Raw genomic sequence first — 23,843 nt, forward strand, 5'->3', positions numbered from 1 at the left:
TTTCACTTTGCAAGTATTTTGCATTATTAGTAGGATTGAGGACAAATTATGCTCATTAACCCTTAAAGTACGGGGAGCTGATTTATTTTCCATCTGTTATAGCGGGGAAAAATCACACTTATCAAAAATGCTAAAAGATTCTTTTCCTTATAAAAGCATATTTCTCTGTGTTATTCTGAGTACAACAATGTAGTTTTCAACATGTTATGACCTCTGAGAGCAAAGTTATTGCATATCAAAATATTCTCCCCGAACCCGTGGCATTACCCGCTGCTAAGAAATACCCCTCTCTCTGATAACACTCTCTCTCTCTCTCTCTCTCTCTCTCTCTCTCTCTCTCTCTCTCTCTCTCTCTCTCTTTTGGGCATTTGAATTTGATGTAAAAGTAGGAACTTTTGCACTTTCATGTCAAGAAAATGCAACTCAAATATATGAAATGATGTGCAAAACAGGAAAAGAAAAAGAAACCACATATTACAAGTATTGTGGATTTCTATAATAATTGGAATCTAGCAACTCTTATTAGCAATGGGATTCACGTGACTTGGCCGACAAGCACAGTCCTGTAGAGGCAACCATGGGTGACACACCAGCACATTCCTCGAGGGGAGTACGTGAGGAGGTTTATGAACGTCACTGTGAGGGTTGGTCTCTGTCTCCTAGATCACTATCAGAATTTACTACTGGAGTCTTCACTTTCTTCTGTCTCAATGAAAAAATCACTGTCTTCATTTTCATCACTATCCTCAATGTCACTACCCAGTAACACTGATATAACATCACTCGGAGTACCGTTTCCTCCCTATTCCTGACCTATTGTGTGGGAACATATGTCTCAAGGCTTGAGGAGGCAAGCAAGAAAAGTTACCAGATACCTCCACGTGCCCCAGGACCAATAGTGAGGGGGAGAGATTCAAACGTTAAGCGCGGAAAAATCACGATTCCCAGAACGATCCCCGCCTCTCTGCACGCAATGCTACAATCGTCCTGAAACGATCACCGTACGTTAAGGGTTAAGCGAATATCCACAGTATTTATTTATTTATTTTACTTTTTTATTTTTTTTTTATTCATTCATTCATTTTCTATATATTCATTTACATATCTATATTCAATAGTCCTCTTATATGTCATTTCTTTTACAGGGTTCCCTAGAGACCAAAGAGTTTATTCTAGACGAGGTGGCCCGAGGTTTGGGTCTTCAGCGCAACTACTTCTGCTTACTGGCTGCACTCTTAGGAAACTATTTGCTTACAGAGATAGATCTTAAGGATTTTTATGCATCACTGATTCCAGGATATGAGAAACAGCAGGTAAGCTATAAAAATCTAGCCATTTTCATTTAATTCAGATAACATTTAACATTTAAGTTCCCCATAATCTAAAGTATTGATTTATTATGAGTGGTAATCGGTAAGAAATTGATTATTAAGTTTTACTTTGTGTTTGGGAATGTTTTATGTGTGTGTGTGTGTGTGTGTGTGTGTGTGTGTGTGTGTGTGTGTGTGTGTGTGTGTGTGTGTGTGTGTGTGTGTGTGTGTTTATCTAGTTTACATACAGTAAGTCCTTGTTTTACACTAGAAATGCGTTCCTCAAAAAGCTATTGTAAACCGAAATTAGTGTAAACCAAACTCGTTTTAACATGTATTAGATAGGAATACGTTTCAGCTCAGTATGAAAGTCAATCGAAAAAAGTAAACAAACATCCATCTCAACCTTCAAGGTTTCAATAATAGACAGGGCCTTTTCTGAAATGAGGCTCAACGAGAGTGGGGCATGCTGGCGTGTTTGGCTGTCTATCCAAATTTTAAGTAAACCCTCCATCCGATCCATAATGGGTTCCCGATGTTTTGTCAGCAATTTTACCTGCAGGCTTGAAGCATTAGCTGCTGCCTCCTTAACACTTGAAGCATTCCTCAAAACAGTAGCAACTATTGACTGTGGTAAATTCAGGGAACGGCTTATAGCTGACGAGCCTTCCCCAAGTTCTTTTCTCTTGACTATATCAAGCTTCGTTTTCAACATTAAACTTTTCCTGGCTCGTTCACCCTTACCCACTTCTTCACCAAGATCCAAATTACGTTTCGGTGACATTTTGGACAGGAATTGGTCTTAAATGCAGAGAATAATGTAAGTAAATCACCGAGCACAGTCTCACTGTTATTCGTTGTGCTGGCGCAAAAGTGACTGGTTTGTTGTTGGTCCGACTTGGTCGCAGTGCAGTGCCACAATCACAGCCGGTGGGAATTTCAAATATCGTAAGTGCGATTTTTTTATCGTAAATTGAAAAAATGGTAGTAATTGTCAATTATCGTATCTGCGAATTTATCGTATAATAAACTAGTGTAAAATGAGGACTTACTGTACCTAGTTGTATTGTACAGGGTTTGAGTGAGGTTCATAGTGTCCTGTCTCCATGTCTCCATTTATCTAATTTTTCCATAAAGTTATGCACATTATGTGCTCTTAACAACTTCATTATCCAATGCATTCCACTTCTCCACCATTCTGTGTGGAAAACTGTATTTTCCAATATCCTTCACACACTGCCTCATCCTGATCTTCTTTTCATGTCCTCTTGTCCTTCCTTTTCTTCTGTCAACAGCACCATTTCCTTTTTGTCTATCTTTTCAATGCCATTGACATTGTACATTGTTATTTGGCCCCCAACTTTCTCTTCTATCTTGTAAGGTTGGCAGTCCTATTTCCTTCAGTCCTTCTTCATATGTTAGGTCACAGGTTGATGGAAATAGAGAAGTAGACTGGGAGTTCCTTAGTTTACTAGAGAAAGGGATGAATGATTTAGAGCACTGGTTAACTCCTTCATTAGAGAGATAGACAGAAAGAAAAGTCTTGTGCAGCAAGGCTGTGGGAGGAAGGGAGGCATGCAGTTAGTAAAATGAGAAGAACAGTTAGCATGAAAATAGTGATAGAAGATAGCAAGTGATATGACACCGTAAGATTTTTTGTTTGTGGCATACAATGTAGCTTGAGACATTCATATCATAGCATTTTATTTTATAACCTTGAATGTTGCATGATCCTGTTTGTAAGGTATAGAATATGAATATCAGGCATATGTAAATAATATTTGACAATATAGTATGTGGTTTTATTCAATATCATTGCTGTGATACTAGTTTTTAGGATAACATTGCTAGGATGGCTTTTCATGATATTGTTAGAGGGTGTAGTGTACAGAAATTTCTTTCATGTTTTATTTTTACATGAAAATAAAATAAAACCCTTACATACTTGTTTCGTGGTACTAACAGAAAGGAAGGTAAGCATCAGATATAATATAACAGTTGACAGAAAATACTTTTAGTGGAAAAAACATACTGAAAAATCAGGCTTAAATCTTCAATATTTCTTAGGAAATAGGTTATCTAAGACACAGCATAGTCAGGCTAAGTATTCCCTGTCATCATATAACATGAAATGAAGTAGTAGAAAAAATAGTTACATCCTGCTCTGTTTTTCCTCTGTTTTGATAGTAAAACAATACAGGATTCGTATTTGTTTTATTTCACACAACAAAATCTCATTTATAATAATTTTCATTGGTACTGCAGGAGTGAAATACTCATAGACATTAATACAGGTTGTCAAGGTAAAGCATTTGTCTAAAAAAAAAATTTTCTGTTGTTGTTTTATTTGTAGAACACTTTATATAATGTGTGTTTAATTTCAAACATCATTATATCAGTTATTATAATTTGAAATTAACTCTTGGGTCAGAATATCTGTACAAATCTTCCCTTCTATTGAAATAATTTGTATAGTGGAATTTTTTTGTTGAATGGCCAAAAAAGGTACAGTGAAGACTCAATACTCAAACTTATTTTATTCTAAATTGTTGTTCAAGTATGAAAAAGCTCAACTGTCGATACCTATAAATCAGGTAATTTTTCTAATTTTAGCAAAACTTTTATTTTACATATCGTAAGTGAAGGCTGGTGATGGATAATGTAGGATAGGAGGGGAGAAGGGTGGGGAGGAGAAGGGAGGTCATTGGAGCATGAGTCACTGTCTATGGAAATGTCTTTGTAATTTTTCTTCTTGTGTGATTCCTGTGAACCCAACTAATGGAAGGCTACTGATCACTAACACATGCACTTTCACTAGATTTCTTATTTTTACCACTAGTAAGTCTCTTTGGTGGCATTATAAGTTTATAAATGAAAAACTACTTAATGCAGAAGAATGTTCCTTTTTCAAGACTACGACAGGACTAGGGATATGCCCCAGTATCCGGTATACTGGATTTCTTGTATTACTGGTAAAACCGGTATCAGAACGGGACAATGGTCGCTGTGGGGAGTGAGAGAGGAGAGCTTTGTTTACAACCATGTGTGCGGCTGTTCGAACACCATATATTTTTTCCACTAATAAGCCTTTGGTGTTAAGTTTATAAATGAAAAACTAAAAACAGAATGCACGAGAATATTATTCTGACAACCACGGCAGCACAACTGGCGAGAGAAGGGAGAGGTAAGGGAGCCTTTATTTACAACCACATGTGTGGATGTTCGACTATCGGGTATTTTTTTAGTATTGAATCGAACTTTTTGTGTTCGAGCATTGAAAAGTTTGGCTGTTAAGACATTTGAGTAATGAGTCTCCACTGTACTTAATTTCTTTCTACAAAATTGATATTTGTTTTATAGGTAGGCCATTCCTTGTTTGATAATTCAAACCTTCAAGATTTAAAATTGATTTTACAGAAAAACTTTGCTGCATACCATAGTATACCCCCAACATCACCTGACATTAACAACAGTAATCAGTTGAAATTTTTGTCTTAAAATCCCAGGTTTATAATGATATTCATGTTTCATTACTCAACAGACACCACAAGAAGATGTCATACGTGCTGTGGTCAAGTTTATAGTGAATCGGTGTGATGTGAACAACTTGTTGACTATTGGAGCACAAGTGTTTGGTTCTGTAAGTGATCCTCGAGTGGCCAAGTTCAAGGAATCTGTACAATACTTCCTCAATGGCACGAAGGATGGTTTTCTTCGTTATAAGCCATTTCCTTCAGGTTTGTCTGTCTTCATATATTATGTTGAAAATTGGCTAAGTAGTAATGTAACACAATTTAAAAGATTGCTGGATCAACTTAGTAGTATGTCATGACTGGGTTAGCTTCTTAAAGAAGCCAAGAAGGCAATAACAAATATTATAACTTAATTAACTCTTGATTGCAAAGTTTGATGAGTCATGTTTGCAAGCTCTATGCAATTCATTGTATGGTTTCCTCTTGCCTTATATATTGAATTTGCATTAGACTTTGTTAATATGCACACAATATTCTCTCTCTCTCTCTCTCTCTCTCTCTCTCTCTCTCTCTCTCTCTCTCTCTCTCTCTCTCTCTCTCTCTCTCTCTCTCTCTCTCTCTAATTATTTGTAAATATTTATATTTCTATATTCCATCTTACTCTTGGCCAGGTGTGGGCAAACTACAGCCCACAGATCGCATGTGGCCTGACAAATGTTAGTAAATTAGGAAGTTAATAAACAGTGCCAGATAGTATTGTGGGCATTTAACTTTCTTCCCACAAGTGTGCACATGTTTGTGAGAATAGCTTTTTCTTTAGAAGCCTTTCATTTTGTATTTTAAATATTAATGCTTTTGAGTTAATATAGTATGCAGCCCTATAAGATTGTGATTTTTTTTAATGGGGCCTTAGTACTGAAAAGTTTGCCCACCCCTGCTCCAGGCCCATATAAGGTTGTCATTCAACTTTCAAAGGGGGAAAATACAGTTGTGTATGTCTTTCTTGTGTAGGGAGGCGAGACTGTGGTCCCAGGCATGCCCCACACCACTACCACTCTGTGCATAGACCGGAGATCAGGGAGCCCAAGGTAATATATAATGCTTACAGCCTTCCTCAAGCTTGCTGCATCTTTATTTTACAAACCTATTTTGACTTCTTGAAAAATATTAAGTCCCAGTGTGTCATAAAAGATGTTTTCTATCTCACACAAGTTTTTGTTATTGGCAAAGTGTTGCAGGTTTATTTTGCAATTTTATTACAAAACCATTTTTTTTAAGCAAAAGCATCTGTTTTTATTTCAGTATCTATATCCAAACAATAGTTATGTGAAGACATGAATGGTGTTACTCATCTTAAACTAGTAAAATATATAATTATATTAGTGGTCTTTTCACAGTCAATAACTACAACAGTGAATAGTTGTTTTAAGTAAACTAAGCTTTTGTGTAATTATTTAGCCAATCGCTAATTTCATCATGATGTTTATTTTCAAATGAGTATGTATCAGTATCATAAATTGAAAGTGAAGTGTGACTTGTCACTACTTTTGATTCTGTATGTCAGGTGGTTAGTTGAATGTTTGTGATATGTGAAGTATGAATGGGTGCATGTTGAGCATTGAGACATAACAGGAAGTGTCCCACAGCAGTTTGAGGGCCCAAGCAGACTTGATACCTTCCCTAAATGTGGAGAGGGGTCAGGTTTACCTGTCCCAGGTTTGGCTGTTGTTCCTGAGAAGGAGAATGGGGAAAATGGCAGCGGGACTGCCAACCTTGTGACACCTCCTCAAATTGTAATTGAAGTGACAGGCCCTGGGAGCCCCCAGAACAGCAGTCGAGGAGGCAGTGGCAGTGGCTCACGTTCTCCTGATGCTGCCCAGCTGGAACAAGCACTAGAGTCCCGTCTTGGTGGCTTTACTATTGTAGTGACTGGGGAAGATGACGAGCCACACCCTGCCAGTGAGAATCTTAATAATGGGGAGAGGGAAACACAGATTGGGAGAGAGGATGAGAAAGTGGTGGATGAAGGAGGGCACCAAGAGGAGAGGGAGGAGGGGGAGGAGCAGCATCAGAAGGGGGACCTGACAGTACAGCCAGCCGACCTCGATGACCACGACCACGACTCAGGTATATTATGTTAGTATCACAACTACACTGTAGCCGTGGAATCATTTAAATCAAACTTTATTTAAATTTATAATCTTGTTAAATATCATATGCATGAAAATTTAAATATGCAATGTAGCATATTTTCTCTATTATATTTTTTGTAATGCAAGAAATTTTCAAATACAGTTTTAAATTTGTATCTTTTGGTAACCATTTTGCTTAATACTTGGCTAACTACACCTTATTAATTTATATTTAAGCATATACATACCTACCTCTAAGTGTTTTATATACAGTCATTCCCCTGCATTTATGGACTCCAAGGCAGAGACTTGCATAGAAATTTGAAATTCATCTTCATTCAGTTTCATCTTCATCCTGCCTTAATTAAAGAATTACATTATGTTGCTGAAAAAAAAAAAAAACAATGAAACATGATGACAGTGACTAATGATTTGTCATCCAACTTTATATTTTCATTTTTCCAAGCCAGCATCTACAGTGACATAAAACTTCAGTGTATATATATATATATATATATATATATATATATATATATATATATATATATATATATATATGAGAGAGAGAGAGAGACACACACACACACAGCCCGGTAGCTCAGTGGTTAGAGCGCTGGCTTCACAAGCCAGATGACCGGGGTTCGATTCCCCGGCCGGGTGGAGATATTTGGGTGTGTCTCCTTTCACGTAGCCCTGTTCACCTAGCAGTGAGTAGGTACGGGATGTAAATCGAGGAGTTGTGACCTTGTTGTCCCGGTGTGTGGTGTGTGCTTGGTCTCAGGCCTATCCGAAGATCGGAAATAATAAGTTCTGAGCTTGTTTCGTAGGGTAACGTCTGGCTGTCTCGTCAGAGACTGCAGCAGATCAAACAAACAGTGAATTACACACACACACGAGACACGGTAGAGGAAGGACGCACTGGCGCCGTTCCGACAAGCAGCTAATCTTCACTACATACCGGTTGTACAGTTTTTACAGTGGCCTGGGCAGGTAGTATGGTCTCATTTTTCTTCATGAAATCAAGTATTAAGGAATAATGAGCGAAAGAGAGATACCATCAAAATGCAGATGTGAGATTGGAGAAGGTAGGAAAGCTGATGATGACTATGCTGATGAGGGTGATCGTGTATTCGAAGGTTTCGATACAACGACTACTTCACTACTAAAGAGAGTGTCAAATATTGAACATAAACTAGATAAACTGATAAAAGAGAAGATGGAAATGAAAGTGAATGAAGAACAGGATAAAGAGTTTATAAAACTAAGAGAAAGGATAAAAAAAAGTGGAAGAAAATGAAGCTAGGCTAAGAGCGGAAAACGAAGAACTAAAAAACTAAGTAGCTAACTACAAAAAACAGATGGAAGAAGGACTCGGTAAAGCCGAGAAAGAAAAAGAGAAGCTGAAAGATCTAGTAAACAAGGAAGAGGAAAGAGTACAGAACGTGATTAAAAAAGAAGTACAAGCATGGAGAGTCCAAGATAAGAAAGATAAGGCTGATTTTCAATAGGTGATTCAAGAACAACTTAAAGAAAAAGAAGAAAATATGACAAGCAAAATGATAGGAGTCCTCAAGACAAAAGAAAATTTAGTTAGAGAAATTGCAGAAAAAAAGAAGAGTGTAGTCGTATATGGAATAAAAGAAAAAATATAAAATATAGACCAAAAGAGAAAAGAAGAAATGAAATCTGTCAAAGACCTACTGAAGACTCTAAACGACGAAGATAGGCAAAACTTGGAAGAGGAAGTAGAAGAAATAAACAGAATGGGACCATATCAAGAAGGAAAACGAGACCAATTAAAATACTACTAAAATCACAAGCAGCAACAGAAGAAATATTATATAGAACAACAAAACTTAGAGAAACAGAAGGCTGCAAAGATATCTATATAAAGAAAAATAGAAATGAGGAAGAAAGGAAGAGATACAATGAACTGGCAGCAGCAGTAAGGGAAAAGAATAATGAAAGGTCAGAAGAGGAGAAGGCATTTTTTTGGAGAATTCTACGAGACAGGATAAGGAAATGGTATATAAACAAGAAGGAAGAGAAAAAAGTGGAACAAGTTTAACTAAAAATGATAAAGGCAAAAGACTAAAAATGATGTATACGAACATATCGTATTTATCAAGTAAATTAGAATTAAGAGATTACATAAGGAAAGAAAATCCAGATATTGTATGCCTGGCTGAAACAAAACTAAATAATGCAATCAAAATAGACTTGGACAATAGGTATAATGTATGGAGAAGAGACAGAGTGGGTAAAGGAAGAGGAGGAGTCATCATTATGTTAAGGAAAGAGATAGTGATAAATGAAATGGAATGTGGGGAAGGAAAAGCAGAAGTATTGTATATTAAGATGCATATTAATAAAAAAGAGATAACAATCATTGTAACATATGTGCCACCAAAAACAAATTCATGGACCAATCAAGAATATAAAGACATGATAGATGACACAATAAGGAGTCTAATGAGAATCGTTAAAGAAAGGAGAAAAGTGATATTAGTAGGAGATTTCAACTGTAAAGAAGTGGACTGGGAAAATTATGAAAGTGGTATGGGGGAAGAAGCCTGGGGAGAAAGATTCTTGAACCTAATGATAGACAATATGATGGACCAGAGAGTAAAGGAATGCACAAGATTCAGAGGAAACGACAAGCTGGCGAGATTGGACCTAGTTTTTACAAGGGGTATACAAATGAATGATGATATAAGATATAAGTGCCCATTGGGAAAGAGTGACCATGCAATATTAGAAATAGATATAGAAGAGGAAAGGAAGATAGAGACGATTCATACAAAGGAGACCGATTAAATTACAGAAAGGCTGATATTGAGAATCTCAAGAACTATTTTAAAAACGTAGACTGGGAGGAGATGGAAAACTCAGAGACAATGCAAGACAAATATAACTTATTTTTGGAAATATACAAAACAGGAGTCAGGGAATATGTCCCAAAATATAGACCTAAAGAAGAAGGAAAGAAAGATTGGTTTAATGCAAGGTGTGCCAAGGCAAAGGAGAAAAGAGATGGAGCATGGAAAAGGTGGAGGAGAAATAGGAATCCAGCAAATAAGAAAATCTTCAAAGTAGCAAGAAATGAATATGTTAAGGTGAGGAAGGAAGAGGAAAAGAACTTCGAAAAAGACATTGTCGAAAAATGTAAGGAGCAACCAAAATTGTTCTATAGATTCATATATGGAAAAATTAGGCAAAAAGAAACAATAGAAAGGTTAAAAGGAGAGAATGGGATGGTGGAAGACCCAAAAAGTATGGCAGAACTATTAAATAAAAATTCCAGGAGGTCTTTACTAAGGAATCCAAATTTGAGAGGCCACAGAGTAATAGAGAGACAATCTATATGAAAGAGATTAAAGTAACCAAGCTTGAAATAAAAGAGTTAATGAAGGAACTGGATGAAGAGAAGGCAATGGGACCAGATGAAGTCTCAGGCAGAATACTGAAAGAATGTAGGGAAGAACTAGCAAGTCCTATATACAACATCATAAAATGCTCAATAGAAAATGGAACAGTACCAGTAGAATGGAAAAGAGCTGAGGTGGTTCCCATATATAAGAGCGGAAGGAAGGAAGAACCTTTAAATTACAGACCGGTATCACTAACTAGTGTAATATGCAAGATGTGTGAAAGAATAATAAAGAAACAATGGATCGAGTTCCTTGAAGACAACAAATTAATATCAAATAGCCAATTTGGTTTTAGAAAAGGACGGTCTTGTGTAACTAATTTATTGAGTTTCTATTCTAGAATAGTTGATAGAGTACAAGAGAGAGAGGATGGGTTGACTGCATTTATTTGGATTTAAAAAAGGCGTTTGACAAAGTGCCACATGCAAGATTACTGTGGAAGTTAGAGGAGAAAGGTGGCTTAAAAGGAAGCACATTGAGATGGATAGAAAATTATTTGAGGGGGAGAGAAATAAGGACGGTAGTTAAAGATATGAAGTCAAAGTGGAGAGCAGTAGAAAGCGGAGTGCCACAGGGGTCAGTATTGGCACCAATACTTTTCCTCATTTATATTAACGACATGCCAGAAGGAGTGAACAGCTACATAAATTTGTTTATGGACGATACGAAACTGTGCAGAGTTATAAAGCAAAAGGAGGATTGTGAAATACTGCAAGAAGACCTAAATAAGATCTGGGAATGGAGTAAGAAGTGGGAAATGGAATTCAATGTGAACAAAAGCCATGTCATGGAAATGGGAAAGAGTGAAAGACGACCTGTGGGAATCTATAAGATGGGAGATGGAGTAGAACTGAGAAAGTCAAAAGGAAAAGGACTTAGGAGTGACGATGGAAGAAAACAATCAACCAGTAAGCCATATTGATAGAATTTTTAGAGAAACATATAATTTGCTAAGGAATATTGGAGTAGCATTTCACTACATGGACAAAGAAATGATGAAGAAATTGATAAGTACTATAATAAGACCCAGATTGGAATATGCAGGAGTAGTGTGGACCCCTCATAAAAAGAAACACATAAGGAAATTGGAGAGGCTACAAAAATAGCTACAAGAATGGTTCCAGAATTTGAAGGGATGACATATGAGGAGAGACTAAAGGCTATGGATCTACCAACCCTGGAACAAAGAAGAGAGAGAGGAGACCTGATACAAGTTTATAAATTGATCAACGGAATGGACCAAGTGGATAATGAGAAACTGATCCTGAGAGAAGAATATGACATCCGAAGCACAAGATCGCATAGTAAAAAGCTGAGAAAAGGAAGATGTCTGAGAGATATTAAAAAATATAGTTTCCCGCAGAGATGTGTTGAGACGTGGAACAGTTTAGATGAGGAAGTGGTGTCTGCAATGAGTGTGCACACTTTTAAAGTAAGATTGGATAAGTGTAGATATGGAGACGGGACCACACGAGCATAAAGCCCAGGCCCTGTAAAACTACAACTAGGTAAATACACACACACGCACACACACTCGGAGGACTCGGAGGAAACCAAAACAATTTACATAAGAAGAAATATGTCACAGGATGAGCGAATGAAAATGAAAGAGCTTGTAACTGAAGTGAAAGAGAGGAACGACGAAAGAACAGAGGAGGAAATGACCAGGTTTTTTTGGAGGATGAGAAATGGGAGGCTAAAGAAGTGGTGGATAAAACAGGCGGAATAGACATTACATGGAAGAGACTAGGAATGGAATACAAGTGATTTACATGAATATAGATGGATTTCTGTCTAAGAGGCTAGAATGTATGGATTACCTAAGAAATAACGAACCGGACATAATGTGTGTAGTGGAAACAAAGCTAAGGCCCGAAATAAAGTTAGACTGGTTTGTTGTAAAACACTACAAAGTATGGAGAAATGATAGAAAAAATAAAGGAGGTGGTGGTATAATGGTTCTTACTAAGGAAGATCTGATAGTGAAGGAGGTGAACTATAGTAAGAGAAATGAGGAAGTGATTAGTATGCTTATAACAGATGACAAGAGGGACATTAATATTATAACAGTATACATACCACCCAGAACCAGTGCTTGGGAATATGAACAGTACCAAATGGTGATGAGAACTACTCTAGACAGAATGAAGCAAGAACTCATCAGAAAGGATAGAGTGATGATAGTCGGAGACTTTAATTGTAAAGAAATAGTGTGGGAAGACTACGAAGTGGTGAACGGTGGTGAGTGGGCAGAGGAATTGTTAAAGGTAGCAACAAATAACTTGATGACACAGTGGATGAGATCACCAACAAGGTGTAGGGGACAAGATGTTGCAGCAAGGTTGGATTTGGTATTTACCAGGGCATCTCTCTAAAAGAGGAAATTGAACATAAATGTCCCTTGGGGAGAAGCGATCATGATGTCCTAAGCTTTGAGTTGGATATGGAATTAAGCACGAATAAGATTGTGGAACGCAGGGAGGAAAAATTGAATTATATTAAGGCAAATTATAACCATATGAGGGAGTTCTTTAATGAAATTGACTGGTCCGTGGTATACCAGGAAAGGAATATGCAATTGAAATACGATAAATTTATGGATTTGTATAACTGCTGTGAAAAAGTTTGTGCCATATTACAGAAAGAGGACTTTAAATAATAAACAGTGGTTTAATAGAAATTGTGAAGAAGCAAAAAACAAAGAAAAGGCATGGAAGAAACTTAAGAAAAACAGTGATGTATTATCAAGAGAAGTTTACAAAACAGCAAGGAATAGATATGTTGAAGTAAGGAGAACAGCACAGAAGGAATATGAACAGAGGGTGGTGGAAAACTGTGATAGTGACCCAAAAATGTTTTACAAATTCATAAATGGAAAATTGAATATAAGGGAGGCAATAGTAAAGTGCCACATGCAAGATTACTGTGGAAGTTAGAGGAAAAGGGTGGCTTAAAAGGAAGCACATTGAGATGGATGGAAAATTATTTGAGGGGGAGAGAAATAAGGACGGTAGTTAAAGATATGAAGTCTCTCCTTTATTTCATCCTGATGGCACCACTGCCATCTCTTCTGTCTCTAAAGCTGAACTCTTTTCTCAAACCTTTGCTCACAACTCCACCTTGGACGATTATGGGCTTGTCCCTCCCTCTCCTCCTCCCTCTGACTATTTCATGTCTACAATCAAAATTCTTCTTAATGATGTTTTCCATGCCCTTGCTGGCCTAAACCCTCGGAAGGCTTATGGACCTGATGGGGTCCCTCCTATTGTTCTCAAAAACTGTGCTTCTGTGCTTGCACCTTGCCTGGCCAAACTTTTCCAACTTTGTCTATCGACTTCTACCTTTCCTTCCTGCTAGAAGTTCGCCTACATTCAGCCTGTTCCTAAAAAGGGTGATCATTCTAACCCCTCAAACTACCGTCCTATAGCTTTAATATCTTGCTTGTCTAAAGTTTTTGAATCTATCCTGAATAGGAAGATTCTCAAACACTTGTCACTTCACAATCTTCTGTCTGATCACCAGTATGGCTTCCATCAAGGTCGCTCTACTGGTGATCATCTGGCTTTCCTTATTGAGTCTTGGTCATCCTCTTTTAGAGATTTCGGTGAAACTTTTGCTGTAGCGTTAGACATATCAAAAGCTTTTGATAGAGTCTGGCATAAGGCTTTGATTTCAAAACTGCCCTCCTACGGCTTCTATCCTTCTCTCTGCAACTTTATCTCAAGTTTCCTTTACAACCGCTCTATTGCTGCTGTGGTAGACGGCTACTGTTCTTCTCCTAAACCTATTAATAGTGGTGTTCCTCAGGGTTCTGTTCTGTCATTCACTCTCTTTTTATTATTCATTAATAACCTTTTTAACCAAACTTCTTGCCCTATCCACTCTTACACTGATGATACCACGCTACATCTTTCCACGTTCTTTCAGAGACGTTCAACTCTTCAGGAAGTCAACAGATCACGCAGGGACGCCACAGAATGCCTGACTTCCAATCTTTCTAAGATTTCCGATTGGGGCAGAGAAAATCTAGTAGTTTTCAATGCCTCAAAAACTCAATTCCTCCATCTATCAACTCGACACAACCTTCCAGACAACTATCCCCTCTTCTTCAGTGACACTCAACTGTCTCCCTCTTCCACAATGAATATCCTCGGTCTGTCCTTTGCTCATAATCTTAACTGGAAACTTCACATCTCATCTCTTACTAAAACAGCTTCTATGAAATTAGGTGTTCTGAGGCGTCTCCGACAGTTTTTCTCGCCCCTCCAACTGCTTACTCTGTATAAGGGCCTTATCCGTCCCTGTATGGAGTACTCTTCGCATGTTTGGGGGGGTTCCAGTCACACAGCTTTGCTTGATAGGGTGGAATCAAAATCTCTTCGTCTCATCAACTCCCCTGCTCTTACTAACTGTCTTCAGTCTCTTTCTCACTGCCGAAATGTTGCATCCTTTTCTATCTTTCATCCCTATTTTCATGGTAACTGTTCTACTGATCTTGCTAACAGCATGCCTCCCCTTGTCCTGTGGCCCCGCTGCACAAGGCTTTCTTCTTCTTCTCATCCCTATTCTGTCCAACTCTCTAATGCAAGAGTTAACCAGTACTCTCAATCATTCATCCCTTTCACTGGTAAACTCTAGAACTCCCTCCCTGCATCTGTATTTCCAAATTCTTACAACTTGTGTTCTTTTAAGAGGGAGATATCGAGGCATTTGCTCTCCTAATTTTGGCTGACGGTTTTGGCACTTTTTGCACTCTTTGGAGAGCCAGCACTCAAGTGGGCCTTTTTTTAACTTTCTTTTTTATGCCCTTGGCTGGCCCTCTTCCCTACGTAAAAAAAAAAAAAAAAAAGGGGGGAGAGCAGTTGAAAGCGGAGTGCCACAGGGGTCAGTATTAGCGCCAATACTTTTCCTCATATATATAAACGACATGCCAGAAGGAGTGAACAGCTACATAAATCTGTTTGCGGACAATACGAAACTGTGCAGAGTTATAAAGCAAAAAGAGGATATTGAAATACTGCAGGAAGACCTAGATAAAATCTGGGAATGGAGTAAAAAGTGGGAAATGGAATTCAATGTGGACAAAAGCCATGTCATGGAAATGGGAAAGAGTGAAAGATGACCCGTGGGAATCTATAAGATGGGAGATGGAGTAGAACTGGAGAAAGTAAAAAAGGAAAAGGACTTAGGAGTGACGATGGAAGAAAACAACCAACCAGTAAACCATATTGATAGAATTTTCAGAGAGACATATAATTTGCTTAGGAATATTGTAGTATCATTTTACTACATGGACAAAGAAATTATGAAGAAATTGATAAGTACTATAATAAGACCCAGATTGGAATATGCAGTAGTAGTAGTGTGGACCCCTCATAAAAAAGAAACACATAAGGAAGTTGGAGAGACTACAAAAAATGGCTATAAGAATGGTTCCAGAATTTGAAGGGATGACATATGAGGAGAGACTAAAGGCTATGGATCTACCAACCCTGGAACAGAGAAGGGAGAGAGGGGATCTGATACAAATTTATAAATTGATGAACGGAATTGACCAAGTGGATAATCAGAAACTGATACTGAGAGAAGAATATGACATTCGAAGCACAAGATCGCATAGTAAAAAGCTGAGAAAGGGAAGATGTCTGAGAGATGTTAAAAAGTATAGTTTCCCACAAAGATGTGTTGAGACGTGGAACAGTTTGAGTGAAGAAGTGGTGTCAGCATGAGTGTGCGTAGTTTTAAAGAAAAATTGGGTAAGTGTAGATATGGAGACGGGGCCACACAAACATAAAGGCCAGGCCCTGTGAAACTACAACTAGGTAAATACACACACTCGTGTATGTTGTTCTCTCATTAACGCCATCTTTTGTCTGTTTCTTTTGGTTTCTGGACTATACATTAGTGACTATGACTAAAAGGAAATCATTAATGCCTGTAACTATAGCTCAGATCATAGGGCTTCACAAAGCTAGGGTCCGGACAAGAGAAATAGTGGCGAATGTTGGTGTAGGTGAATGATCTGTAAGAAACTGGCTGAAATGTTTCAAGGTCGATCGATGGTGATGTCCAGTTACTGTCTGCAAAACCTCGGCCTGGCCCCTCAAAGAAGGCATCTGTACATACAGGCAACCCCTGCTTAACAAACAGGTTATGTTCCTTAAAAAACTTTTGTTAAGTGAATTTTCGTTAAGCGAACCAATTAAAATAAGTTTGACCCCTGACTTGAACTTCCATTGAGAGTAAACAAAGCGAGAGTGCATCATAGTACAGTAAAAGGTTTAATGAAAGTAAAAGTTATGAAGTTAAACATTTAAGCAGTTTAATTTAAGTCATTATAATGTACACTAATGTATGGATGTAAGTAACTTTATAATGTTGATGATCTTAAATTTGTGAAGGGAAGGAGAGTGGAGCGGGAAATATGCTAGCCGGCCGGCAACCTGTGGAATGTAAACAAAGGGCACATCATTGTACCGCTTACAAAACTTATGTACCACATTTCCACAAGGCTTTCCATTTTATCCATTGCAGAGTCACGAGTTCAGGTGGTTCTTTTAGCTTGCAAGGAAGATACGGTCTCACCAGCCTTCTTAATAAAGTCTGCTGACTTGAAAATAGTAGAGACAGTAGATGGACTCAAGCCATGGTGGCAAGCAATACTATTAGTTTTCTTGCCTTTCTCGTGTCTGTGAATAATATCCAGCTTCACTTCGAGAGTAAGAGACTTCCTGGTCTTCTTAGCAACGCTAGGCGACACTGCAGGGCGTTTTGGTGACATGTTGAGCGAGGGAAGACGAGCTGCTGCTGGACACTGTTATTGTTTTGAACTAAGAGCGAGGAAGGGTAGGGGAGTAAGTGGTGCACGTTTTGTCCACGAGAGGCGCTGGTGTATTCAAAAGCCTGTTGGCTTGTGTGATACGGCGGGGCTTTCAAACTTGGAAAAATTACCTGGATAAAATTTTGTTAAAGCGAGTTTGGTGTTTGTTAAACGAGCAGATGGTGGTAAAAGGAAACATTTGTTGTAGCGAACTTTTGTTGTGTGAACAAGGGTTGCCTGTACTTAAATATTGCTCAAAAGGCAGCTGGAGAGTACACCTTTTTGAACACAGTTAAAGTATGTACAGATGTCTTCTTTGAGGGGCCAGGCACCGTTTCTCCTGTCTGGAGGCCAGCTTTGTGAAATGCTATGATCTGAGCTATATTTACAGGCGTTAAGGACATCCTTTTATCCAGTCACCATGGTACAGCCCAGAAACAGGAAAACATACAAAAGATGGCACTAATGAGAGAACAATGGCGCAACACCTCCTCACCAAGTCAGCCAAGCAGGCAATAAGGTGGTACTGTGGTGTGTATTGAGAGGCAGTGAGGTCATGCTAACTGCTGGTATTCGGTATAGTGCCATGATGGAAAAAGACCCTTCAAGTAGGATAGGTATTTTTTTTTTGTCACAGGATTATGCTGGGACACTCACCTGGAATAATGCCACGATGAGCACTATAGGAGACAAAAGGCAGGAGATGAGGTTTTAAGGCCACAATATAACGAAAAAGAACAGTTAAGAGATTAACGAGGAAAGCTAAAAGTAATTATGAGTTGAAGGTAGCCAACCAAACAAAGACCCAAAGAATTTTTTTCAGGTATATAAGATAAAAATGGGAAGAAATATGTCCTTTAAAGACAGCTAATGGGGGACTGGAAATTATTAACAATTTTTTTTTTTAACTGTCTTCACCCAAGAAAACACGTAGGAAATCCCTGTTAGCGAACAGAACAAATTTTTAGAGCAGAGGAGAGTGAGATGCTGACAGATATTCACATAACTAAGGAGATGGTAGAACAGGAGATAGATCGACTAAAAAAATTAAGTCACCAGGACCTGATGAAATATTCCCAAGAGTACTTAAGAAATGCAAAGTCATCTATGAGCCACTAACATCTGTCTTTAGGATGTCACTAGAGTCACATGAGGTACTGATAGTGTGGAGACAAGCCAATGTTGTATCAATATTTAAAGGAGATAATACTCTAACATCTACTTATAGACCTGTCAGCTTAACTTCAATTGTAGTTAAGGGGAGCGTCCATTTTAGATCAGTGTTGTCATATGCATGAAACAATCAGATTTTTATGTTGTGAAGTATTGGGAACATGTACATCAATATTAGACATTCATCTCCATTCTAGTCCCCAACCCTGCCGTGCAGTTATAATTGCAACTAAAACTTGCGAGTGTTATTCTGGCATTATTATTTGCCCCATAACCTTCATTTTCCTGTGGCTAAGGCACTTTGTAATACGAAATGTCTCTACTCGTTAGATTTTTTATTTCATCTTTTTTTTTTTTTTTTTTTTTTTTTATCAAAAAATATTAATAAAAAATTACAGCTCACATATATGAAAAAAATAGCAACATGAATTGAAAGAAAAAGTATTCTTCTTTTTTTTAGTTTTTATTTAATTGAAATCAAGCTAAAATTGGCTTCAAAATAGATTTTAGAAGGGGAGTAACTTGTTTTGAGATACGGGCCGATAAAGTTTATCAATCAATCTCGATCCCGTTATAACACCTAGGAAGTTTATTCAGGTTTACTAAATGTTTTTCATTATCTACAATCTCATAATACAATCAAATGTATTTCTAAGCACATCAGGCTCCTAGTCCCCTCCTGTCAATGATATGTTGATCCTGAAGATGCTTTTCTTCCGACGTCCAGCTCTCACTTTTTTTCTGGTTGTCATGTGTTCTTGAAGTTGCATGTTGTACAGTGCATAGTTATGGTGTTCTTGTATACATCAGGCTTGAAACTGTAGTCAAAGGCAGGATCTGGGTATAAATAACAAGAGGAAAGAAGATTTTTCTGCCTCCTTTTCGTCAGCATGACAAGCTCGTTGTCACTATGTACATCTTCATTTCCTTTCTCAATATTTTGTAGAAGAGCTTTTTTAATTGTGAGTAATGAGGCCTTTCCTTCTTCATTTCCTTTTCTTTGTTCTGCGTGAGATGTGGTGGGGTGTGGTGTGGCGGTGGTGAGGGTGGTGGTGGGTGACGAGAGGATGTGTACTGGAGCATCTGAGGTGTCAGGTTCAACATGCTCTTTTTATTCTTTGCACTTCCATAATCATATTTCAGGCGTCCTTACTCTGCTTATTCCTCTTAGACACCCATTCTATGGTTGGCAGTAGGTGAAAAGCAGGATGCAGTAACTAAATTACGTTCTGTTTAGCAAAGTGAAGGGCGGATAGCGAGAGACGCAGCAACAACCTCTCTCTCTGATAGCTTTCCCCCTACTGAGTCTTGCTGGTGGCCTTGGTTGATGCCACCCATTCACACACACTTGCTTTCAGTGTTGCCATATCATGTCCACCAAAAAAAGTTCAGATTTTTGCCTTTTTTTTCTTAGTTTATGAGTAAAAAAAAACTGATTCTGCTGATGTAAACAAATGCACATGGTTGAGTATGGGATCTTTAAATGGCATTTAAATGGAAACCAGTGAGCATTTCACCATAAAACTTCATGAAATAATAGCTAACGTGTATACCTACCATATATTTTTTTTCTACAAAAAACATTATTTTTCATATTTTTTCGGTCTCTAAACCGGACGCCCCCCCTAAATTACTGGAGTTGATAATAACAAAAGACATTAGGGAGCCCCTAGACAAACACAGCTTGATAAACCACTCTCAGCCAGGCTTTACAAAGGGAAAGTCGTGCCTTACAAACTTGTTGAGTTTTTGTAGTAAAGTTTACAAGGCAGCAGATAATGGTGATAGTTACTACATCCTATACTTAGATTTCAGTAAGGCGTTTGACAAGGTACCACATCAGTAGCACTTAAAAAAGGTCTGACTGCTCTTCAGGTAGTGACCCAAAATGTCTGGACACCTCCCTCAACTTTTTCTTCATTAACTTCTGCAACTTTCATGGTCTTAGATCTAATTATCAATCTGTAGAACACCACCTCTCCTCTACTAAATTTCATCTTCTTTTCCTCACTGAAACACAGCTGTCTGAGGCAACTGACAGTAGCCCCTTTTTTGTTCCTTCTTACTTTCTTTATCCTCATTTTCATTACAAAGTTGCATCTATGAGCGCAGTGACTTAACTTACCCTCGTGTCCATGCTCTTGAGTCTTCGACTTAGTAGTCACTTTCTAACTGAATTTATCTGTGCTGTCTATCTCTCCCCTAACTCCTCTGACTATAGTAAATTCTTTGACTATTTAACTTTCAAAGTGGAGCACATTCTATCCCTCTATCCTTTCATGGAGATCTCCATCCTTGGAGATTTCAATGTTCACCACCAGCTCTGGCTTTCTTCTCCCTTCACTGACCATCCTGGTGAACTTGCCTTCAACTTTGCTATCCTCCATGACCTAGAGCTACTTATGTTTGTGACCATCTTTGAGATACATCCAGCAATCTTGATCTTATCCTTACCTCTAATCTTTATGCTGATGCTGTTACCCTATCTTCTCCGTTGGGCTCTTCTAGTCACAACCTCATATCTATATTTTGTCCTATTTCTTCAGTCCCTCCGCAGGTGGAGGTGCTTCTGGCATTTTGCCTCAGCCAACTCGGGGCACCTGAGGAGATATGCAGATTTTCACTGAAATGATTACTGTTTCCATGTCAGAGACCCATCTCTGTGTTCTGAACGCATAACAGTACCTGAGAAACTCAATTCCTTCATCTATCAACTTGATACAACCTTCTAGACTAGGGGTTCTCAAAGTGGGGATCCCGACCCCCAGGGGGGTTGCAAAATAATTTATGGGGGTCGCAAGAGAAGCAAGCCCATCCTTCCCATTAGTAATGGTAAGTTGTTCAGCCTTTAAAGAGAGAGAGAGAGAGAGAGAGAGAGACATACATACATGTGTAAGTACATACATATACATACATGCATACATACACATACATACATAGAAAGGCAAGCAGATACACAGAGACAACGAAATGCCTCATAGGGATTGACAGAAATTCGTTGTTGTTGGGGGAGTGGGTCGCCACTCTGTCGGAGTAATTTGTAGGGGGTCGCAGCCAAACAAGTTTGAGAACCACCGTTCTAGACAACTATCCCCTCTTCTTCAATGACAGTCCACTGTTTCCATCTTCTACATTGAACATCCTCAGTCTGTCCTTTACTCATAATGTAAACTGGAAACTTCACATCTCATCTCTTGCTAAAAAAGCTTCTATGATGTTAGGCATTCTTAGGTGTCTGCGCCAGTTTTTCTAGGCCCTCAAACTGCTAACCCTTTACAAGGGCCTTATCCTTCCTTGTATGGAGTGCTCTTTGCATGTTTAGGGGGGTGTTCCACTCACACAGTTTTCTTAGATAGGGTGGAATCAAAACTTTTCATTTCATCAAATCCCCTCCTCTGACTGACTGTCTTCAGCCTCTTCCTCACCTCCGGAATCTTGCATCTCTTGCTATCTTTTATCACTATTTTCATGCTAACTGCTCTACTGATCTTGCTAATTGCATGCCTGCCCTCCTCCTGTAGCCTCGCTGCACAAGGCTTTTTCTTCCTCTCACCCCTATTCTGTCCAACTCTCTAGTACAAGAGTTAACTTGCACAGGTAACTCTTGATTTACACGTGTTTAATTTACGCATTTTTGTTAAAACGTGACCGAAAAATATTATAATTAATTAAATTTACGCGATTGGTTTGCTTACACATGATTTGGACCACATCCCACATCCCCCATATTATCTATTGTTTCTTGTTAGAATTACAAGTTTGTTTTACGTAATTTTGAAATACGCGATGCCTCTTGGAATGCAGCTATCATGTAAATTGAGTTACTTGTACTCTTAGTCATTCATACCACTCTCTGGTAAACTCTAGAACTCCTGCGTGCTTCTGTTTTTCCATCTTCCTACGACTTGACTTCTTATAAGAGGGAGGTTTTAAGATATTCGTCCCTAAATTTTGGATAATTCACATGACCTTTAAAGAAACTGGCAACCCAGTGGGCTCTTTTTCTCTCTCTCTCTCTCTCTCTCTCTCTCTCTCTCTCTCTCTCTCTCTCTCTCTCTCTCTCTCTCTCTCTCTCTCTCTCTCTCTCTCTCTCTCTCTCTCTCTCTCTCTCTCTCCTTGGCCAGTTACCCCTTCTGCATGAGAAAAAAAACATGGGATAGAAGGAGAAATATTAGGCGAGATAAAGTTCTAGTTAAGCGATAGACGACAGAGGATAGTAATAAATGGTTATAATTCCTAGTGGGATCAAGTACAGTGGTACATCAAGGTTTGAGTTTAATTCGTCCCATGATGGAGTTTGTATCTCAAAATGCTTACATCTTAAAACAGTTTTTCCCATTGAAATGTATTGAAATGCCACTAATCCGTTCCAGCTTCCCCTAAAAGAGCACCCCAATATTTTTTACGCATTTTTTGGTAAGAAAAGGTATTTTTAATAATAATTATTGCATAAAAACATAATAAAACATTACAAAATAGAACATAAGTAGATAAACTCCTTTTATAAAGTATATCTATCTCGGAGGGGTGCATTCCATGGGATGTTACCCTACCACATTCCCACCCTCTCGCGTCTGTTGATCAGCTGAAGTGTATAGATATAGCCACCAACAAAGGACTGGCTGCTCTATTAATCGCAGAAGAGCTCGTTGATGACCTTGTAAACATTATTCATAAGATAACAGAAGTTTTAAGTTGGCAAGAGAGAGATAGAGGGAATAGAGACCACATCACCTCCACCACAGAGGTTTATTTACTTTGTTCCCCCACTTGGTGATAAGTATCGGTGGAGATAGGCAGAGATGGGAGAAATTTGTTTTGTCTTTTCAGTTGCGTACACATGTAAACTTTATCAATGCATAATATTTTATAAAAGTTTGTTTGGTGGTCTTACCTTGGAGACACATTTTTGGTAAATGTTGGTGAATTACAGAGGAGGAGGAGGAGGAGAAAGAGGGAAGGGATGTTGGCACCATTCAAATTTAAACATTAAACATAAATTAAAACTGCACATTCTTTAAACAAAAAAAAAAGGTTAAGTAAATAGTGTGAAAATATGAAAAACAATCACAGTGCATGAGATTCGCAGGAAACACATTGATACCAGCTCAGCTGAGGCTGAACCGATGGGCCAAGCTGCTTTGTAGTGGCAACATTCCCAAGCATGACTCATATCTCAAAATTTTGCTTGTATCTGAAAACAAAAAGTGGACCAAATCGTATCTCATATCTCAAAAAACTCATATATCGGGTAGCTCTTATCTTAAGGTACCACTGTAATTAGTGGGATGCCACAGGGATCAGTTTTAGGGCCATTGTTATTTCTGATATATATTAATGATTTTGACAGTGAAATTAGTAGTGATATTAGTAAATTTGCAGGTGACAGGAAGGTAGGTAGATTAATTAGATCAGATTCGGATGCCATCACCTTACAAGCAGATTTAGATAGGATGAACGAGTGGACAGACAGATGGCAAATGCCGTTCAACATTAATGAATGC

General features: G+C 38.3%; 1 protein-coding gene across 1 annotated transcript in view; it reads left to right on the forward strand.

Annotated features, from left to right (window-relative positions):
• LOC123517297 (constitutive coactivator of PPAR-gamma-like protein 2) overlaps positions 1–23,843 on the forward strand; it is a 132,285-nt gene that overhangs the window by 12,740 nt on the left and 95,702 nt on the right. Inside the window, 4 exon segments of the mRNA XM_045277242.1 lie at positions 1,146–1,313; positions 4,852–5,047; positions 5,795–5,871; positions 6,430–6,910. Of these exon segments, the coding sequence (XP_045133177.1) occupies positions 1,146–1,313; positions 4,852–5,047; positions 5,795–5,871; positions 6,430–6,910 (922 nt within the window).

This window comes from Portunus trituberculatus, chromosome 42 (genome assembly GCF_017591435.1).
Source record: "Portunus trituberculatus isolate SZX2019 chromosome 42, ASM1759143v1, whole genome shotgun sequence".
Taxonomy (NCBI): domain Eukaryota; kingdom Metazoa; phylum Arthropoda; class Malacostraca; order Decapoda; family Portunidae; genus Portunus; species Portunus trituberculatus.